General features: G+C 41.7%; 1 protein-coding gene across 3 annotated transcripts in view; it reads left to right on the forward strand.

Moving 5' to 3' along the window:
- Positions 1-19,021, forward strand: part of LOC133444601 (suppressor of tumorigenicity 7 protein homolog) — an 83,857-nt gene that overhangs the window by 20,819 nt on the left and 44,017 nt on the right. For 2 of the 3 annotated variants that reach the window (XM_061722449.1, XM_061722450.1), the window contains exon 2: positions 5,016-5,051. The exons of the other annotated variant lie outside the window; for it this stretch is intronic. In XM_061722449.1, the coding sequence (XP_061578433.1) occupies positions 5,030-5,051 (22 nt within the window). In that variant the 5' untranslated portion in view covers positions 5,016-5,029. The remainder of the gene's footprint in view (positions 1-5,015; positions 5,052-19,021) is intronic. 3 annotated transcript variants of the gene reach the window in all.

Raw genomic sequence — 19,021 nt, forward strand, 5'->3', positions numbered from 1 at the left:
TACTGTTAGTTATTTGAAACATGTCTGAATATTTGTCAAATTCTGAGGTTGTGGACGACGACTTTGAATATGATGGACGTCCTTACCGTTTTGAGCCAGAGTATACGGCTGAAGAGCTCACTGAACGGAGGACAGAGTGCGCGCACAGAGATGACGTCATGAGTTCAGAGGTCTTGTTTACAAACGGATTTATTTATTTTATTTATTACACAGACAGCGCCACAATGTTACAACAGGTCCTGGAAGCAGATCTAGTGATTCATAAAAGAAATGAAGAGTTTCGCGGCAATCATGTGTTATTTAGACGCTGCACCGCAGTGTCCCTCTGTGCCCCAGGCGCTACCGTTATATGGAGAAGCGGCTCGCAAAAAACTCCTAATATCTTCCGAAGGACTCCAAATGACACCAAACACCTCTGGGTGAGTATACAACCATAAAAAATGCCAGAAATAAGGTCCAGGTTGTAAAAAACCGAACTTCCCCTTTAAGTTGGATATTTTGACACAGGAGTCGATGGAGATTGACTCACTTTTGCATTCTGCCCCTAGCGGCCAGTCAAGGAACTGCAACAAATCTTAGTTCTGTGTGAGGCTCGACCCAGAAGTTAGATGTTTGGTTGGTTTAGACTCAGACTGGGCGTTTCTTTCTTTTAAAAAATGAAACTGTGTAGTTTCTGTATTAGTCCAGGCAAACTTAGTTTGTAAGTGAAGTCTCTCCCCGACTGCTAGTTTTTACTTTCTCTCGCCATGTTTGTTTGTGTTCCTTCAGGACCTGCAGTACTTCTACCCTGCTGTCTATTGAAGCCTTTTTATCACAAACATGCAGAAAACATCCTGTAGTTCGGTCGAATTGAAGTTGTGGAGCTTTCTTAGTCATACCAAGGCCTCTCTGAAGAGGTGGTTGCCAAGTGGACTGGACTGCTTTGGTTCGACCCAAATGGTGCCAGCGTGTAAACACCCTGAGATCCTCTTCATAGAATTATTTATTTATTTATTTATTTATTTATTTATTTTCATGTAGTAACAAACTTGTTTGGAGACCATATGGGTGACGGAGTCGTTGTCAGGTCATGTAGCGCGTGTCAGGTTGACATAGTTGTGTGAACAGTTTAATGAAGCTGTTAACGTTGCTAACCTCATTTCTGAAAAGGGTCAAAATGCTGCAACTTAAACTTTATGATATCTTTAAATTTTGAGAAAGTTTGACTTGGCACTGCAAGACATTTTTTGAATAGTTTTTCTGTTTTTTGCAGTGTAGCAGGTGTTTAAAGATGTCTGGCGTGTGCTTGGGGGACAAAGACATGCAGATGGGTGAGCGGGGGGTGGATGAGACAAAAGAGAGGCCTCCGTCCGTCCACACGCTTCTGCTCAGCAGCTGGGTTAATCCACAGCCTCGTCCCATTCATCGTCTGGCTCGCTGCCCGTCTACTTTCTTAGTTCCCGGTGTGCAGACTCACCACTGCACCCGTTAAATCTGTCATTTACCTCAGGCACTTAGAGGACCCAAAACCTGAATTTAGAAATCTAAAAATATGACCTTTTTTTTGCAGACAAAAACACAATTATGCAAAGTAGGAAGATTTGTTTGCAGCAGCCACCCGACTTGAAGATAATTGTGTATTTAATGGGTCTGTTTAGTCACTAAAGTCATGACGATGCGCTTTTTACACAAAAAGAAGGAACAAAAGATCACGTTTAAATGTTGATGCGTGGAAGAACGCTTGTTTTGTTCTCTTAGATGTTGATTTTTATGCTCTTTGCATTAAATGAAGCACAGAAAACCAACTCCCAGACAACATCTGTGTCGGGGGGGGGGAGCTCTGAGCCATAAATGGACTCAGAAATGGGGTCCCACTAGGGCTGGGCGATATATCGAGATTTTAATATATATCGATATATTTTCAAACGCGATATGGTACGAGACAATATCGTTTATATCGATTTAAAAAAAAAAAAAAAAACATTTTTTTTTTTACTTTTTTTTTTTTAATGATATAGCTTATTTTGTGACAAATTGACTTGAATGTTTTATTTGAGATTTGCACAAATGTTTTGTTATTTGCACAACTGTCAACCTCAGTGGAAAAGTCTGCCTGTTACTGTCTACATTGTATTAATTGCACAGTGTATTTTAATTTAATTGTTATGCAGGAAAGGGATATTTGTTTTATTTTATTCAAGAAGCATTTTTATTCTATATATGCAGGCAGTTTATTTTTATTTCATTTGTTTTATACATGTTGATATTGTGCAGACCTCTGTTAATAAAGGAACCTGTGTGACATTTGGCACGAGGCTTTGTATTAAAACTGACTGTTTTTTTAAGGGTTTGCGTCAGAAAAAAATGAAGCTAACAGAGATGCTATGCTATAATGCTTTGGGGGAAACCCCAATTATGGCACAGAAAAAATATCGATACATATCGAGTATCGCCATTTAGCTAGAAAATATCGAGATATGACTTTTGGTCCATATCGCCCAGCCCTAGGTCCCACGTTGGATGTGACTCTCCCAGGTAGGAATGTCTTATCCAGGTCCTATCTGTAAGCAGTATACAGGGAATTATGGGTAATCCTGTTGTCTTTTTCTCCCTTTTTATATATCAGATGGGCCCCACATCCATATGTTTGTCTGGGTTGGTGTCGTAGTTGTGAATGCTTTCTCTCATCCAGGCTCAAAAAATCATTGGTTTTGGTCCAATGATTGATGTATTTTTTTATATTTATCGTTTTTTTTTATTGTTTTTGAAAACAAAAAGATACAATACATGTATTTGATAATATAATTTGGTGAAAGTTGGTACAAGCAGGAAATATTTCTTTCGTAGGCTGATTCAATGATTTATTAGTTTTGTATATTTTTGATAAAGAGAAGGAACTGAATTCTCGACTGAAGAATGTGATTGTTTTGTAGTTGTTGTTTTAGATTTGTTCGTGTGGGATCATTTTCCTATTGCATGACCCGGTTTCAGCCAGGCTTTAGCTGCCAGACACGTGACCCGACCAGAACCGCATGACGAACCCAGAATCATCACTCCTCCATCACTGTTGCCACGTGACCCGTGTTGACATGCCGCACTTGGGTTTCCCCAGCTGCGGTCCTGTACGTGCGACCCGGTATCTCCCCGGAGGACTGTGTTCTGACGGGTTTGTGGTTGGTTTGCTTGTTTAACGGGTCTGAGACACAACCGTAGGCCTCCGTACGGTTTCTGGGAGCTCCACGCGGTTTGACCTTGACGTGAACTTGCTGGGACGTAGAGTTGTTTTTGTCAGCCTGGTTCAATTCAGGTTTTAGTCTAGTCTTTGGGTCAAGCTATCATTTTAGTTTTTATTAGTTTTAGTCACGTTCATTCTCCTTTTAGTCTTGTCAAGTTTTTAGTCGACTAAAAGTCTGAGCATTTTATTCTTATTTTAGTCAGGATTGTCCAGGACCATTTTTGTCTCGTTTTAGTCAAACCCATTTTACAATTCAAACAATCTTATTATTGTATTATTGTTACTTTATAGACTAAACAATACATTCATTCCAGATACAGAAGACTCTAATTTAAGTTTACAAAATATTTATTTTTCCGCATTTCTCCCCATCCTTTTCTTTTTCGACGTCACATTGGGTTTTTCTTTTCTGCGTCTATGTAGGAAAGTGTATCCAAAGATGGATCTTCTTCTTCTCCCAGCCCCAGAGCAGATCCCCGCGTTTCTCTATGTAACTTTGTTTTTAATGGACGTGAACCTAGAGCTCTGCGTTAACGGCATCAGCCTCTAACTCTGCAGCTGCATCTTCTGGATCTGATTCCCCGCTGCAGCGACTGGGATTGAGGACTAACGTCACCCAGCAGAACTAAACCAGAGGAAACTACTGAAAACATGGACATTAAGGATCTTTGGTAGAACATTTCATCTCGTTTTGGTCAATGAGAAAGATGACACATTTTACCAGAGTTTTTATTTTGTAATATACATTTTAGTCCCGTTTTTATTCGTTGACGCTATTGCATTATATATTTAATTATCGTCACATGACCAGCATGTTCGTTGCGTCTCGTCTCGTTTTCCTCAGGTGATAAAGGTTCGTTAACGACGATATTTAGTCATAATTTTTGTCGACGAAAGCAACTTTTACTGGGACGTCCACAGCCGTGTTGCAGCTTTCCACCTCGTTATGGTCTGAGCTCGGACCCGGAAACGCCAGAGATCAATTAACCCGGGACACGCCGGACCATCCAGACCTGGCTGCTGCTCGGCCTCATGGTTCCTCTAGTTTATTATGGGCTGTTTCTGATAAGAGATGATTCTTTCATACAGCATCTCTTATCAATCTTTTTTTTTTTGCCGTCTTCATGTCTTTGTCAGTTTTCATGTGGCCCGTCCCTGTTACATTTGCTCCTGTTTCCCCTTTCTTCCCTTCTGTCAGTCTTTTTACAGCGGACCCCCCCCCACACTCACACTGCCCCCTCCGCTGCCTCCTCTTCCTGACGTCACTCGCCGCTCGTATAGCTATTGTCTTATAGCGGCTGCAGTGGCAGCAGCTCCCGAGCAGATCTTTAGCGTTTGACTCCCCCCCTCTCGCATCCCGTCTCCGCCGGAGCGACGGCGCCTCTCTCCCCGCGAGAAACCGGTGGGATGATAAGCGAGGGAGCGGGGAGGATGAGAGGGAGGATGCAGACTGCGGAGTGCGGACAGATGCAGTAGCTAGCCACATCCTCCCCGTCTGGATCTGATCGCGCTGCTGTGAAGGATTCCTGCTCGTGTTTTTAGTTTGACGCTGGTTCAGACGTTGAGAGGGGACCTGCTCCTCCTGCGGTCGAGGGTTGAAAACCGCCGCGGCCAGCGGAGCCCGGGCTTCTGGCCGCCTGGGAGGCAGCGACGGCCGGCTGGCTTCATTGTGTTGCTTTGATGACCCCCGCTGTGTAGCTGCCTGCTCATCAACCTCCCCTCTCTCTCTCTCTCTCTCACCCCCCCACCCCCCTCTCCTCTCTTACCTCCTTCTCCTCCTCCTCCTCTCTCTCCATCACAGCTCCTGGCCCAGCCATGTTCGGCACAGAGTCCTCATGTAAGTATCAGCTCCATCCTCCCGGCCGCTCTGTTTGTGTGTGTTTACGCAGCCTGAGATGACTTTATATGTCCCCTGATGGAGAGGAGGAGGAAGAGGGAGCTGATCGATTCCCCCCTCTTCCTCCATCCCTCCTCTTTTCCTCCTGTTTTGCCTCCGTTGGTCGCTGGTGGCAGATTGCACGGGGCAGAAATCTGGGATCTACCATTTTAGCACGGAGGGTCAGCTCTCCCAGCTAGCTGGTCATGCTGAGCTCGCCGCCCTCTTTGCCTTCCGTCACTCCGTGTTTCTAAGAGTCCGACGTGTTCAGTCGACTCTATGCATCTTTAGAAATCTCGACCATTTTGGTGGGATGCAAGTGTGTGTTTGTGCATGTCAGAAGATGGATGCTTTTGCCAGGATCACAACGTTTCCACCAGCGTCAGGCTCTCTCCACCGGCTCGGTGCATTTGCTGTCTGCGGATGCTTTAAAGCTAATAAAGCACACTGCCGCTGTGTGAGTGTGTGTGTGTGTCTGTGTGTGTGTGTGTGTGGGGATCACGCAGCCCCCTGACCTCCATCCCAAGAGTTTGTGTTGATGTGCAGGCGACTCGCTCTCTGCTGCAGCCTCTCATGAAGCCTTTGATCGATACGTCCCCGGCTCGCTCCGCTACCTGCACGCCGTTTCAGGGAAGAACACGACCACGGCATTGATTCTGTTGAGGAATTACAGCCCATCCTAAAATAGATCTGCTTCCAAACTAGCTTATTCTGGTGGTCTGTAATTCTTGGATGGAAATCCTTTGAAAGTTTGAAACCGGACTTGTAATAAGCAACACATCTCGAGGTGTGTGTACAGCAAAAGAAAAGCCACGGCTTAAACTGATGATCACTTTCAGACTTTGAGGATGTGGTGGACGTAAGTGGTCCAGATCACCTTCAAATACGTCCCGAGTAATCGGATCTGAATCCGACCTTTGCATCAGTGTCGGCCGCCTGTAATCACACGTCCTAGGATAGTTGGTAGTGCGAGGCCGGAGCCGGGTCTCCCTTTGAGCTACTTTGTCAGGACTTTAAAGACGCTGGAAGTGGGAAGCATTCTCAGTTAGTGCTGCGCTGGACCACTTTGTCTGTGGTCTGTACAGATCCACGGTGTGAGGGGAAAGATTGATGATAGATGTTGTAGATGATGCGTGTGAGAACACTTGTTTTGTTCTCCTAGATGTTGTTTTTAATGCTCTTTGCATAAGTGGATTCAAAAATGGGGTCCCACGTTGGACGTTTCACAGATTCTGTATCAGCTTCTCTTATGTGCCTGTCCCAGGTAGGAATGTCTTTTTATATATCAGATGGGCCCCACATCCGGATGTCGTCTGGTTTGGTGTCGTAGTTGTGAATTTATCTCATCCAGGCTCAGAAATCATTGGTTTTGGTCCAGGGATTGATTTTATTTTTTATGTATTTATTGGAAAAAGACACAATCGTACGTAAACACTGCAGCACAAGAGAGGCGGTACGTCGAGCGCGGCTGCACATATGAGGCGACATTACCCAGGTGTGCCGGTTCAAGTCCCGGGGGGAGGGACTTTAGATCCAGCGGCTTCTCCCCCAGCGGTTAGACGGCCCTTTACCTCAGCAGCTGTTACTAAGTCTGCTGGGATATTTGTTTCTGCAGACACCGTAGAGCCTTTAAATGCACCTCCATTCATTTCGGAAATCTGGAACAATCTTTACGTTAAAGAGAAGTTGTTCATAGCTTCATAGGTAATACATGGAGACCCAAGTTATGTTTTCGTACATTTTGTACTAATCCAAATCAAGACCCGATCCAGTCTGAGTCAAATCTGCGTTCTGACCCAAACGGTGACCTGGTTGATCCGTTGCGCCCCTCTGTGGGTTGATTTTTAGAGAAGTTAGAACATTTCTCCTTTTTAAATGGCTCTTGAGTTTCTTGGGTGCTTTGGGTCTTTATCCATCTGTTCTGTGAAGTTCTATCCGTTAATCAAACAGAAGTGCAATATACATCTCACTCCTTTACGTCGATGCTTTGACACTGATGCTGTCATGTTTAACGGAGGAGCTGGTACGCTTTGGTCCTTGACACCTTCTATACCGCCTCCTCGTCTTCCTGTCACTCCAGTCTCGTACATCTTTATCGTAAGTGTCAGACATATCATCTTCTCAGCTCTGGGAAGCTCCAGTGAAACCTAATTGGGCCTCTCTATTTCTCAGAGTTGACAGTGGTTCAAATCTTGAAGAAAATCTTGAGTATTTTCGCTCATAAAAGCATAAAAGCGCCTCTTCACGTCCATAGACGTTAAACTGGGAAAAGGCGACGACCTGAACGTTGTTTTTTGACTCGGATGACTGATGTTTGGGGCTTTTTCTTTACCGAAGAGAGAATTCAGCAACTCAAGCATACGTTGTCTACTTTCAGTTACTTAATTCAATTCAATTTTATTTATATAGTGTCTATTACAACAGAAGTTGTTTCTAGACGCTTTCCACAGACCCAGAACATGACCCCCAATCAATTATTACATAAACATAACATAAACAATGGCAGGTAAAAACTCCCCTAGTGGGAGAAAAACCTTAAGCAAAAACTTAACTCATATTGATCCTGAAACTTAATTAAAAAAAAGTCCTTTTGAAAACATGAACATTTTCTGCAGAAACTATTCCCCAAAAACTAAAACCATTTGAAAGGTTAAACGTTTAATTGACTTGGCCCCCTGTAGTTGTTTTTTTAATGTATTTATAATAAACCATTTGCAGTGCAGCTCCAGGCTTGAAAGGTAAACGTACACGTCACATCAGTTTATCGCAGGTGAAGGTGAAGTGGCAGCTTGTTTCCCCCCCTGGGAAGCTGTTGTTTAACGTTAGGGGTCAGTTTTCTGAAGAAACGTCCTCAGTTGACCCGTCGGTACCCCCCCTCCCTAAACACAGGAGCGCCAGTGGCTGCTGGGTTTCAGTTACACAGGAACCAGAGCTCCAACATCTGGGCCTTTCATTGCCACAGAGGAACATTGCAGGATCCCTGAATGCTCATCTGTGTCCGGGGGATTTGTAACACCGACTCCAGGCGCTGGGAGGGGATGGGAAATGAAGTTTGATGTTATTCCATTTCCTAAACCCAAACAAAACTCAGTTAGATGTTTGCTTCAGATTAAGCTCCCAATATATATCATGCAGAAGATTAACAGGGATGTCCACATTTGTTCAGATCTACAGCTAGGCAGCTAAAAGTAGGTCTGTAGGTATGTAGTAACTGACTGATGGCTTTTTAAATTTTTTTTTTACACCAAACAAAGTGAACTCTGTTTACTCAAGCCAGAGAAATCCCTTTTTAAACTGCAGTTTCTCTACAATTCAGCCTAAACTATCCGTCTACTACCCTCCGTCGTCCTCCTTTAGTTATTTGTCTATTTATGTGAAGAAGATGATTAGGGCTGCAGCTATCGAATATTTTGGTGATCGATTATTCTATGAAATATCGATTAATCGGATAAAACTTACTTTTGTTTTATTAAAGCACAATTATAAATATACAATAGAAAACAAGACAGATTACTTGATTAAAAACAACCAATTTGATTCTTTTATGAGAATAATTCACATTTATTTACATATTATGCAAACTAGTAAACTGTTCAATTTTCCAATAAAAATAGATATAATTATTTTAAACTTAACATTACCTGAAACGTAAAAAAAAACATTTTTTCTAATTATCAAAAATAAAAAATATTCTTAAACACTGCTTTTAAATTGTGCAACTTCCCATTCAGAACCAAAACGTTTTAACAGAGATGCTTGGCTGTGGACCGGGACTCAGAAGAGTCTTACACCATGTGGACCGGGGCCGTTTTTTCTTATTATTTTTACATATTTTTTATTCATTTTTAATTTGAAATAATCCCACACCTTCAACCTCTTTTTTATCTTCCTATTATTACTTTTGCTTTGCTGCGTTTTCTCATTGTTGACTGTCACTGTTGTCAGTCCCCGGCGGCGTACAAGGGACACATGCGTGTTAGCACGTTGTGTCACATTAAAAAGAAAGTGAAGTTTAAATTTATTTTCATTTAAACGAGGCTTCGAGGCCGAGGAAATTCCTCCATTATTTTTTGTAATCGAGTTACTCGAGCTACTCGAGGAATCATTGCAGCCCTAAAGAAGATTGTGTTTTCAAAACAGAGGAACAAAAGTGGATGAATATGTGAAAATATGGTCAACCTGAGAACCTCAAAACATCACGTGAGGGCGGTTTGGCACAGGTTTCACGCTGAATGGCTTTCCTGACACGACCCTTGAGCACGGCGAGATGCAGGCACAAAACCGCTCACACCTACAGATATGTTTTTGGACTGTACCTGGAGAAACTCCTCAATCTCCTCCCGACTCAGATGAACGGTCGTCATCAAGGTCAGCGGGAGTCTGTTAATGAGTCTGTTAATGACGGTCATTTGAAGAAGCTGGGAAATATCTGAGACATGCAGGACAGCTGCCCTCGAGGAGTTTTACTATGATTTATTCATGTTTTCTGCTTCAGACGTTCAGGAGTTGAAATGCAACCCCAGTTGGAAACGAGTTTGGACGCTGTGTAAAATGTAAACTCGACACAGCATCCAATGGTTTCCTCGTGAACACACATAGTTTATTCACATTAGATCAGAGAAAACAGATGTCTTTAACTGGTTTTTAACTAAAACATACAAAGAAGAAAAAGGGATTTGTTGTTGACAGCAAAGCACTGACAATAGAGTGAATGCGCATGACGTCACAGATGCGACTTCACAGCGGGTTACGCCCACTGAGTGGCAGAAAGACTGAGTGGCAGCGTAAACTTTAAGTTTGAGCAATTGAAAACATCTAAAATGGGAAAGAGCTGTTTTGCGATCGACTGTACTCATAGATTTAGCAAGAAATCGGAGTTATCGTTTTACAGACTGCCGAAAAATAAGCTTAAAGGGGACCTATTATGGCATCAAATACCTATTTTAAACAGGCCTTGAATGTCTTAAAAACAAGCTTTTGTTTGTTTTTGCTAAATAAATTAGAAATTCAGCCTCTGAGCCATGTCTTTATCTTCCCAGTCTCTAACCTCATTATCTATGTGGGATTCTGAGTGGGCGGGGCTATGATAATGAGGCTCTGTGCTGATTGGCTGCCTGAATGACGTGATACACAGCTATGAAAAAATGTCGGAAGCTCGCGTGGTTTCACGTGGGCGTGGTTTCACGCATCGCTCCCGTCGTTACGTAACGACGGGAGCAGAATCTGAACGGCTCGTAGATCCACATCACACTGGACGGCTCATCCGGGCGGCTGTACAGACACTGCAGAATTTGGTTGCTTTCCTCCTTCTCTGAGTTGGCAGGCTGAGGGGACACCACTTTATATATGTTAAAGCAAGAAAAAAACGGTTTTTCATAATAGGTCCCCTTTAAGAGAGACAAATGGATCGCTGCAATTCGCAGAAACAACTGGATTCCAGGCACCGAAACGTGGATTTGCGGTTCCCATCTTGTATCAGGTAATGTTGGATTTTTGGGTAGCTAACGTTAAGCGGTCAAATCATAAAGTTTGGTGTCCTCATCACTTTAATTTCTACAACAAATCCTGCCTTGAAGTAGCACCAAGCGTCAAGACTTTTGTATGCCTTCAAGTTTTGCTTCATGTATTTCCCCGGCGTAGAAATTAAGTACATATAAATATCAGAAAACTCGATTCGTGGCCAAATATTAATGTCCATGGACCACTGGTTCTTCAGGTAACCGTACCGGTCACTGTCAAGTCCAACTGCCTTTAATTTAAGCCGATAATCGTCTGTTATCCCGTCTTCTCCACTAGTTGCAGCTGTTTTTGCTGATGTTTTGCCACTCAGTGCGAGTAAGGGGGCTGGTCCAGTGGGGAAGTGACATCAATGCCCTCTATATTGGCATGGGGACATTTACCAGTTTGTAACATCTCCTCTTCTAACTACAGACCATAAACATCCAGATGAGATGTTGTCTGATAGGACGGGGGCTGGTCAGCAGCCCCGAGTTTTATGTTGTGATATCCCAGATGTTTTCCAGTGGCACCTCTCATGCCTTTGTAAAGGATTCTGAGTGTGTTTTAGTATCGCCTTGCTGTAAGATGGAACACATGTTGCTATAAAACCTTTCAATGTTGACGTTCCCTTTCCAGATGTTCAAACGGCCCATTTCACAGGCGCTGATGCCCCACCGGTCCGTCAGAGATGTGGGTTCTAAACTGAGCTCAAACCAGCTGCTCCCTTTCCTCTTTAAGTTGGAGAATTTAGCGTCTGTGGTTTCCAAAAGGAATTTCACATATTGATTCACCTGATCTGTTTTTCACTTTGGATCAATCCATTTTAAATCAACTTTTCCTCAGTGACAATGATGTTTCTGGATGACGTGTTTGTGGGTACCACTCGCAGACGAGGCACAGCTCAGCTCATCATCACCTTTCTGCTCCCTTTCCTCCTCTCAGCCGACAAACCTGGTGCAGGTTTGGGTAAACGGTGTCTACATGAGTGCTACAGTGCTCAGAGGGGATGATTCACTGGTCCTGTAACAACAACACACCTGGTCCAAACAGATGTCAACACTTAGTTTCCCTCTGGGGCACCACTTTTAGCAGGGCTCCAGACTAACTTTTTTCACTAGGAGCACAGTAGCCCCTAACTGAAAATTTTTAGGGGCACAATCAGAAATTTTAGGAGCGCACATCGTTTATCGACACGCTAACCAAATTTTTACATTTCTACTACATTTCAGTGTATTAGTAATACGTATTTCATAATAGATTAATGAATTACCACAATGTGCTGTTTCAAATGCAGTGTTACATTTTATTGTGCACTTTTAAAGATGCCGCAACATAAAGTAAACTGACAGCACCATTGCTGTCATTATATATAAAAAAAACATACATTCACATGATAAAAAAGTGCTTGGTAACAAAGTGCTTAGTAACCTTTCAGCCATGAATTTAACTGTTAAACACAGTACTTAACAAATGTACAAATATTGGGGGTACTGGCCAATAACATTTCCCTACTTATGTCTTTACTAAAACCCTGAACTTACACCAGTTGACCAAATTCACTGCCTTCACTCAAAAAACTAAGGATCTTACCAAGAAATATTCTTATTTCTAACCTAAAAATGCCATTACACCTGATAACACACATCACTTAAAAGGTTAGGTGTTTTCCCCACGTGTTAAAATTTAACTTTCATTTGTGTCAAGCAAATTTTAAGTTCTAGTTAAGTTAGAGTTTTGGCAGTGTTCAAAATAAAATTATGAGACCTGCTGTATTGGAGCACATTTTCTTTTTTTTTTTTTTTCTTTACCGGGTGAAGGCTGATTTATGGTTCCGCGTTACAACAACGCAGAGCCACGCCGTAGGCTACGGCGGCGGCTCTGCGTCGATTTAAGGCGGAACCATAATTCAGGCGGGGGAACATATCGGAGAACAACCAGAAGAATATAGAGTGGATTAAAAATAAAAGTTAAGCACTGAGCTACATGTGTCTCCCGTCTGGGCCATTGCAGACTCATTGCCTGAGCAAGATGTTACTAAAACCAAACATACCCGCCGTCTCTTTCTTATGTGCGCGCCGCGGCGGCAGCGTGTTGTGTCGCATTAAATGTGGTCCGGGCGTAATACCGGCTTTGAGCTGGTGAAATTAAACGAAAAAAATAAATAAATAAATAAATAAATAGATCCCCCAACTCATTCCCTTTCACACTCATTGGCCTGCAATATGCGGGTTCATTGACGCACCCCTTCCACGTTTAACGTGTAAAAAAAAAAAAAAAAAAAAAAAAACAGGCATATTTACTGGTCGCACGTGTGCGAGTGGACATGAAATTCAGTCGCACATACTCAAATTTTGGTCGCAAAATGCGAGCATTTGGTCGCAGTCTGGAGCCCTGTTTAGGATTTTTTTATTTAAATTTTAAGATCGACTTTATCATTAGGACATTTAGTGGTAAATGTTTGGGAAAATGAAAAGCTAATAACAAAAACGGCTGTGGGTTATTACGTGCAGAGTGTAAATATGGTTGGTTTGGCAGATAGCTGCTGTGACCGTCTCTTAATCTGGTTGGTGACGGCGCGAGTCAACAATCATTGATCAGGTCTGTGTGCGTTTAGAGTTGAAACGAGAGCGACTCGGGTTGAGGCCTGAAACGTAACTCTGAAGTAATATTTCTGTATTTTTCGGATGGTTAAAAAAAAAACATAAAACAAATAAACATGTCAATTCTTGGCCAAATAGTTTTAACGTGCTTGTCAAGATTAAACATTGAACCTGTGCAAACTCTCCTGGCTGGATTCAAACCAATAAGTGTTAGTTAAATGAATTCCACCTCCGAGTATTGTGGGAATTGTGGAACGTCCAGGTATTGATCATCTGATGTCAAATTCTTTTATAGAAACGGAAATCTTATTACCATTGATGTAACCTGAAGGGACCAATAATGACGCGGTGCTTTAGTTAGTGTCACCATCAGTATGTCACCATATTCGTCCGGACGCCTGCCACATGGACTCATCTACACCTCAGCGGGAACTTGTCTGTGGGGAAAGAAAATACCCTTTATTTTCATAATGTCGGTGTGTTTATTTCTCTTCCCTTATGTCAAAGTCCCGCCCACTCTTCTTTCTTTGTCATCTTAGAGGTTTAATATGGTTAAAAAAAACAATATCCGGCATCAAATGTAGCTGCATGTTGGAAAAACTGCAGCAGAATTTAGACGTGCGTCACCCTTTTTCGTGTTCCTTTGTTGCTGTAGTCCTCCAGGGTTTTCTTCCTTGGAGTTTATTCTTGGTCCAAAGGCTTTGAGTGTTGCGATCAGACTGACTGAGCCTCGGAGTTCAGCTCCAACGTCTCTGAATCTTTCCTTGGCTCTTCGTCAATCACCTTCGCTATCGTTCTGAACAAGCCGTGGTTGCGTTTTTCCCCTGGGAGGAACTTTATTCTTGATAATATTAGGATAACTTTCCTTTCATGCATCCATTGGTTAACTCAATCGCACACCAAAGGCATGCAAGTATGCAAGAGACTTCTGTTTTTAATTCGATCTTCTGGGCACAAAGTACTTTGATAATGGCGCTATAAAGCACTTCATAGTGCATGAGGGTAAGATTAATGGTGCGCTTTCAACAGCGGTTACCCCTGATGGAGATGAGCCACAGGAAGTACAGCTAATGGCAGGTGGGACCGTTGTTTTGATTGTAGTGGGATTGCGTTGGGCCATAACTTAGTAAAATATCACCCTGCAATCATACGATATTGACATCTTTGGTGGCAGTTTTTATTTTACTTTGAATTGGATATTATTTTGCCTGTTACCCAACGAGATTGCACCATTGAATGCAGTGATGAGCTTCCTAATGGGTTTTGAGTGGAAGACGTTTTGAGTTGAAGACACTCCGGGTTGTCATTTGTCCCATCGCTGGTTTGTGCCCGGGAGCCGGCCAAGGTGTTTACTGAAGATGGACATTGGATGAAGGCTCTGTGATGGCAGCCAGCCATCTCCGTTGCTGTGGTGATGTGGTAACCCCCGTAAGAACTGCAAACCGGCAGGCGGTCAGGTTTCTGTGGAAACTGCTGACTTCTATTTTTGTCCGTGTAGCTCGAGTGGAGCCGAAATCAGGCTTATTGTAGATTAAAGATCTTTTCCTCAGTGACTTGTTTTCCCTTGGAGCATGACCTGGTGAATCCCCTGCCGTGGAGCTTCAGAGGTGTCCCACCATGGGGCCTTGATGGCTTACCTTTCGTCAAGCTGTAATTATATAATGTTGCTTTTCAAAAGAACCTTTTTGGACTTGTTCTACCAGTGGTACATCTTTGAAAACCCATTTTTAAACCATTGCTCCATAACTTCTACTGTCCAGTGGAAACTCTAGTCCTTTTCTCAACTTTAATAAAGGTCGCTATTCTGATAAGGCATCAGTATTTAAGACCTAAAGAACTGTTGACATCCACTAGAATTCCACCTGAACATTTAATCACGTTCAAAAATTTGCAATTTGAAATAATGCAGTCTAGGGCTGCAGCTATCGAATATTTTGGTGATCGATTATTCTATCAAATATTCCATCGATTAATCGGATAAAACTTACTTTTGCTTTATTAAAGCCCAATTATAAATATACAATAGAAAAAAAGATAGATTACTTGATTAAAAACAAACAATTTGTTTCTTTCATGAGAATAATTTACATGTATTTACATATTATGCAAACTAGTAAACTGTTTGTTAAATTTTCCAATAAAAATAAATACAATTATTTTAAACGTAACGTTTCCTGAAACATAAAAAAAAACATATTTTTTCCAAGTATCAAAAATAAAAAATATTCTTAAACACTGCTTTTAAATTGTGCAACTTCCCATTCAGATCCAACATGTTTTAACAGAAATGCTTGGCTGTGGACCGAGTCTGTGAACAAGAGACTTACACCATTTGGACCGGGGCCTTTTTTATTATTTTTATATATTTTTTATTCATTTTTAATTTGAAATAATCCCACAACTTTGACATCTTTTTTCTCTTCCTCTTATTACTTGCGCTTTGCTGCGTTTTCTCATTGTTGCTGTCACTGTCGTCGGTCCCGGCCAGCGTATAAGGGACACATGCGTGTTAGCACGTTGTGTCACATTAAAAATAACCTGTGCGATACGTGAAGTTTAAATTTATTTTTTATTTAAACGAGGCTTCGAGGCAGAGGAAATTCCTCCATTTTTTGTAATCGAGTTACTCGAGCTACTCAAGGAATTATTGCAGCCCTAAAGAAGATTGTGGCTTCAAAACAGAGGAACAAAAGTGGATGAATATATGTCACAGTTGTCAGACCTGGCGGGCGTCTGTGCAGCTAAACTGTTCACACACATTACGAAAAGCGCAACGCCATCTTTTTCTGCTTTATAAGGGACACATGCATGTTGGCACATTAAAAAGAACCCGTGTGAAACGTGAAGTTTAAATTTATTTTTTATTCAAACGAGGCTTCGAAGGCAGAGGAAATTCCTCCATTTATTGTAATCGAGGTACTCGAGGAATCATTGCACCCTAATGCAAACGGTAAATCACAAAAAGCTGCGGTTATAAAGTTCGGAGCACGTGTGATGAATGTTGAAAACATTTTACAGGGTCACAATGTTTTCCTTGTGTTCCAGTCCACCAATGAGAAGTGTGTTTGTCTTTTCTTTGTGTACCAACAATGCCAATCAATCACTCTTAACCCACGTCTAACCACGTGGAAGTAGAGGAGCCATAAAATTTAATTATAATCTTCAGATAAATGGCTACTGTTCTTCAACCTGAAAGCACAGATGAGAGATTAGTCCTGAAAAGGAGGAGTTGAGTTGGCTTGAGGTATTAGGGGTTTGAGACGTGCAGCAGAAGAATGTGCTGTAGTTCAGTTTCCTCACGAGGCAACACCACGAACCATGAGCAACATAGGCTGTTGTATGACGTATATAATAAGTCATGTGAAACTAATGAGATGGTTGTTGTTGTCGACTTATGAGAAACATTATTTATGAACAAACCACCACGTGAAAGAGGCTCACGGAGTCGTAGGGAGATGACCCACTTCTGTTGTCCCAAAGACTTGTCTGTTAAAGGAACTCTCTGGAGTCGGATCAGCCCTCCGTCTGTTTTTAAATAGTCCCTGATAGAAATATAAACCCCGACTATCTAATAATATACCGGGGGGGTGATGGGGCTCCGTGCACTTTCTGACGAGTCTCACTTCAAGAATTACTGCCCCAAAACAATCTTGCTGCCTCGTTTACCACACGGGTCAGTGTGGTAATGCTCCGGTGCAGGCTCTAGTACCCATCTTTCTTCTTGTGTATCATTTGCCACATAATTAAAGAAACCTCATTATAAATTTTAAAAAAAATTACTAATTATCCGATTAGTCGACTAATCATTTCAATAGTCGGCGACTGGTCGACCATTAAATAGTCGTTAGTTGCAGCCCTAGCATCAAGAGAGGAACTACTGGAGTGTTAGGTGAGGATGGTCATGTTTCAGGCCTGGATGGAGACAGGTAGACCTGGACAGGCTGGAGGGATGAATACCACTACTACTACTGCTGCTGATACTACTACTACTACTACTACTACTACTACTGCTGCTGATACTACTACTACTACTACTACTGATACTACTACTACTGATACTACTACTACTGATACTACTACTACTACTACTACTACTGCTGCTGATAATACTGCTGCTGATAATACTGCTGCTGATAATACTACTACTGCTACTACTACTACTGATACTACTACTACTGATACTACTACTACTGATACTACTACTACTACTACTACTACTGATACTACTACTACTACTACTACTGCTGCTGATACTACTACTACTACTACTACTGATACTACTACTACTGATACTACTACTACTGATACTACTACTACTACTACTACTACTGCTGCTGATAATACTGCTGCTGATAATACTGCTGCTGATAATACTACTACTGCTACTACTACTACTGATACTACTACTACTGATACTACTACTACTGATACTACTACTACTACTACTACTACTGATACTACTACTACTACTACTGATACTGCTACTACTGATACTACTACTACTACTACTACTACTGATACTACTACTACTGATACTACTACTACTACTACTATTACTACTACTACTACTACTGCTGCTGATAATACTGCTGCTGATAATACTACTACTGCTACTACTACTACTGATACTACTACTGCTGATACTACTACTACTACTACTACTACTACTACTACTACAACTGCTGATACTACTACTACTACTACTGCTGCTGATACTACTGATACTACTACTACTACTACTGATACTACTACTACTACTACTGCTGCTGATACTACCACTACTACTACTACTACAACTGCTGATACTACTACTACTACTACTGCTGCTGATACTACTGATACTACTACTACTACCGATACTACTACTGCTGATACTACTACTACTACTACTGATACTACTACTACTACTGCTGATACTACTACTACTACTACTACTACTACAACTGCTGATACTACTACTGCTGATACTACAACTGCTGATACTACTACTGATACTACTACTACTGCTGATACTACTACTACTACTACTGCTGATACTACTACTACTACTGCTGATACTACTGCTGATACTACTACTACTACTACTACTACTACTGCTGATACTACTACTACTGCTGCTGCTGCTGATACTACTACTACTGCTGATACTACTACTACTGCTGATACTACTACTACTACTACTACTACTGCTGATACTACTACTACTACTACTACTACTGCTGATACTACTACTACTGCTGGTACTGATACTACTACTGCTGATACTACTACTACTGCTGGTACTGATACTACTACTGCTGATACTACTACTACTGCTGCTGCTGATACTAATACTACTGCTGATACTACTACTACTGCTGATACTACTACTACTGCTGCTGCTGATACTACTACTACTGCTGCTGCTGATACTACTACTACTGCTGATACTACTACTACTACTACTACTGCTGATACTAATACTACTACTGATACTACTACTTCTACTGATACTACTACTACTACTACTACTACTGATACTACTACTACTACTGATACTACTACTACTACTACTACTGATGATACTACTGGTACTACTACTACTGATATTACTACTACTGATACTACTACTACTGATATTATTGCTACTACTACTACCACTACTGCTACTACTACTACTACTACTACTACTACTGATATTATTATTATGACTGCTACTACTACTACTACTACTGATGATACTTCTACTACTACAGATGATACTAATACTACTACTGATACTTCTACTACTACTACTACTACTACTACTACCACTGATACTACTACTACTGGTACTACTACTGTCATTTAGCA

The sequence above is a fragment of the Cololabis saira genome, chromosome 5 (genome assembly GCF_033807715.1).
Source record: "Cololabis saira isolate AMF1-May2022 chromosome 5, fColSai1.1, whole genome shotgun sequence".
In the NCBI taxonomy this organism is placed as follows: Eukaryota; Metazoa; Chordata; class Actinopteri; order Beloniformes; family Belonidae; genus Cololabis; species Cololabis saira.